Below are 2540 nucleotides of genomic sequence, written 5' to 3'. Positions count from 1 at the left end.
AATACTCATTAGTCTCCAGAGTTTTATTTATTTATTTATTGAAATATGATTTAGTAAAAATCTACCGGAAGTCGGCGAGATTCTGCCATAATTAATGCAGAATAATGACATTTGATTTTTATTAGACTTTATTATGAGATATCACGGTGAAAAACAAAGAAATCTCGTCCTTTGATATGCCATTTCGTAGCTTTGCAAAACAAATTTCGTCGTTTGCAAGAAAATAAAGAAAGCATGACCGTAATGCAATTTGTCTGGCGTTCGTTAATTTTTTTTTTTTAATATTCCGCGTTTCAAATAATAAAAGTTATTATTACCAGTTCGTTAACACCGTCTTACCGTCCATTTATTGCGGATAAGAAATCCAACGGTATATTCATTATGAAAAAACCGCTTGGGAAAATTCTCGCTTCGTTTCAGTATTCTTTTGGTGCCGCTTTATAAATTTCCTGAAAACTTTCCCCGCAGTCATTTCTCTCCCTCCTCAGGTACGTTTAAGGCTGCTCGGCGTCGCTTTCTCTCTCCAGCTTGGCGACGGCAACATCGATTTTAGGAAGGAATTATCCTCTCTTCGACTCTGGATTCTATCATAAAGGTAGCATTTGATCCTCCGAATAAATTTTTTTCCATCGATCCATGTTTTTCTTGATTCGTGAGAAAATGATATTTTGATTCTCCTCTGTTATATGCCCCTTGGCTCCCTTCTTCCATCTTGTATAGAGAGCCCTTGCTTTAAAAATTGCTAAAACAGATATTTTTTGAGGACGAATCATTAGAAAGTAATGGTAATTTAGCTACCTAGAATTTAGGTTCGGATTGATTAAACTGGTAAGATGTTAGCTGATTTTCAAGATTTTTATAGGGTGGTCAATTGATGGAACTGGGAGAGAAAGACAGGGGACCGCCATGGCTGTGTCCTCTTTTAAGAGCGAGTTTCTTTGTCCCCTGCAAAGTTCACAGCGACTCCAGCAAGAGCGAATGCAACATGTACTGCTTGAATTGCACTGGTAGCGCGCTCTGTTCTTATTGTCTCGCTCATCACAAAGACCACCATGTCGTCCAGGTTTATCTCTCTCTCTCTCTCTCTCTCTCTCTCTCTCTCTCTCATCTTCCTTGTTTGTTTCATCTATTCTTATTGATGAAATTTTTTTATGCAATATCCAATATTGGGTTCAGATTCGGCGATCCTCATACCACAACGTGATCCGGGTAGCGGAAGTGTCAAAATTTATTGACATTTCCTGCGTACAATCCTACATTATCAACAGTGCCAAGATCGTATTTTTGAATGAGAGGCCGCAGCCGAGGCCGGGAAAGGGCGTCACCAACACTTGCGAGATTTGTTGCCGGAGCCTCCTCGACGCCTTCCGGTTCTGTTCCCTCGGATGCAAGGTTTCCCCTTCTCCAATACTTTCTGTTTGCTCAACTATATTTCCCAATTTACCTATCAATGTTTTCCTCATCTATTGAAGCTATTGCACTATAAAGATACAATCTTTGCTGTTAGGAGTGGTCGCCTAATAATTTTAGCTTCTCTTTTTACGGCAGCTTAGCGGAATGAAGCGAGACCCGGAGCTTACCTTCTCACATCACCCAAAAGCCGGCGAGAAGTTCAGCCATGGCTCGGAGTCCGACGAGTCGTCCACGCCGAAGAAGTTGCGTAAGACGGCGGCTTTCAGCTGTCGCATCAACTTATTTCCGCCACCGGCGGTGGCGGTGGAAGACTGGAGGTTGTGGGATGATGATTGTGCTGGCCGCCGAAGCTGCTCCACTTCGCCAACCGCACTACCTATCGTCAACTACCGGACTTCCCGGAGAAAGGGCGTTCCTCATCGAGCTCCATTTTAGAAAATGAAATGCTTCTCATGCGTAGGAAAACATATTCACAATTTATATTATAGCATAATTTATGGATATAGAAACATTTACTAAAAATAAGGAGATGGTCCAGATGGATCATCATTGAAATTTACATTAGTGCGTGTATATAGTATTTTTCTTCGAAAAAATAAAAAAAGACCAAAGGTTGTAATGTATAAAGTCGTAACGAAGATTGATGGTGAAACTTCCAATGTATGTAATAAAAAGGGAAAAAAAAAGTTATGTTGGGAATAAATGAGAAAAATAGAAGCTTTGTATTGTAAAGCGGTAAATCCATAGGAAATAGGTTGGATGCGTACATCCAACTGGTTGCTAATGTTTGAAATGTACGTGAACATAATGTAGCTTTTCATTCAACATGCAACTGGAGATCATCATCCATTTATATTAATATTTTTCTTATGCTTTCCCTGAAACATGGCTTCAGAAGAAGCCCCTTGCGGCTTCTGAAAATAATGTTGATTTGAAACCATTAATGACGATCCACGTGCATTCGTTTAAATAGCTGGCATAAGGGTGCAGATTTTATGCATTTGATTTTCATCCTTCAAACATGTGCAGAGCCTCATTCTTCTGGAATAGATGAAACCAACAAGGAAGATGAGAGAGAGAGAGGGAGAGAGAGAGTAGATGAAAAAATGTTGGGTATAATTGCACGT

At 40.0% G+C, this 2540-nt stretch overlaps 1 protein-coding gene across 3 annotated transcripts; it reads left to right on the top strand.

The window, feature by feature from the left end:
• Positions 1-422: 422 nt before the first annotated feature.
• Positions 423-2272, top strand: LOC110102318. Of its 3 annotated transcripts, none has more exons than XM_020830618.2 (4): positions 423-595; positions 863-1063; positions 1177-1392; positions 1549-2272. In XM_020830618.2, exons 2-4 carry the CDS (start codon positions 875-877, stop codon positions 1846-1848), a joined length of 705 nt encoding a protein of 234 aa, XP_020686277.1. In that variant the 5' UTR covers positions 423-595; positions 863-874; the 3' UTR covers positions 1849-2272. The 3 variants fall into 3 exon arrangements, with proteins under 3 accessions (XP_020686277.1, XP_028553684.1, XP_020686276.1); XM_028697851.1 differs by lacking the exon at positions 423-595 and adding an exon at positions 602-779; XM_020830617.2 differs by lacking the exon at positions 423-595 and adding an exon at positions 602-785.
• The last annotated feature ends 268 nt before the right edge of the window (positions 2273-2540 follow it).

This window comes from Dendrobium catenatum, unplaced genomic scaffold (assembly GCF_001605985.2).
Source record: "Dendrobium catenatum unplaced genomic scaffold, ASM160598v2 fragScaff_scaffold_1019, whole genome shotgun sequence".
Classification (NCBI taxonomy): domain Eukaryota; kingdom Viridiplantae; phylum Streptophyta; class Magnoliopsida; order Asparagales; family Orchidaceae; genus Dendrobium; species Dendrobium catenatum.
Note: the sequence above shows the minus strand (reverse complement) of the source record. Positions and strands in the feature narration are given on the sequence as shown.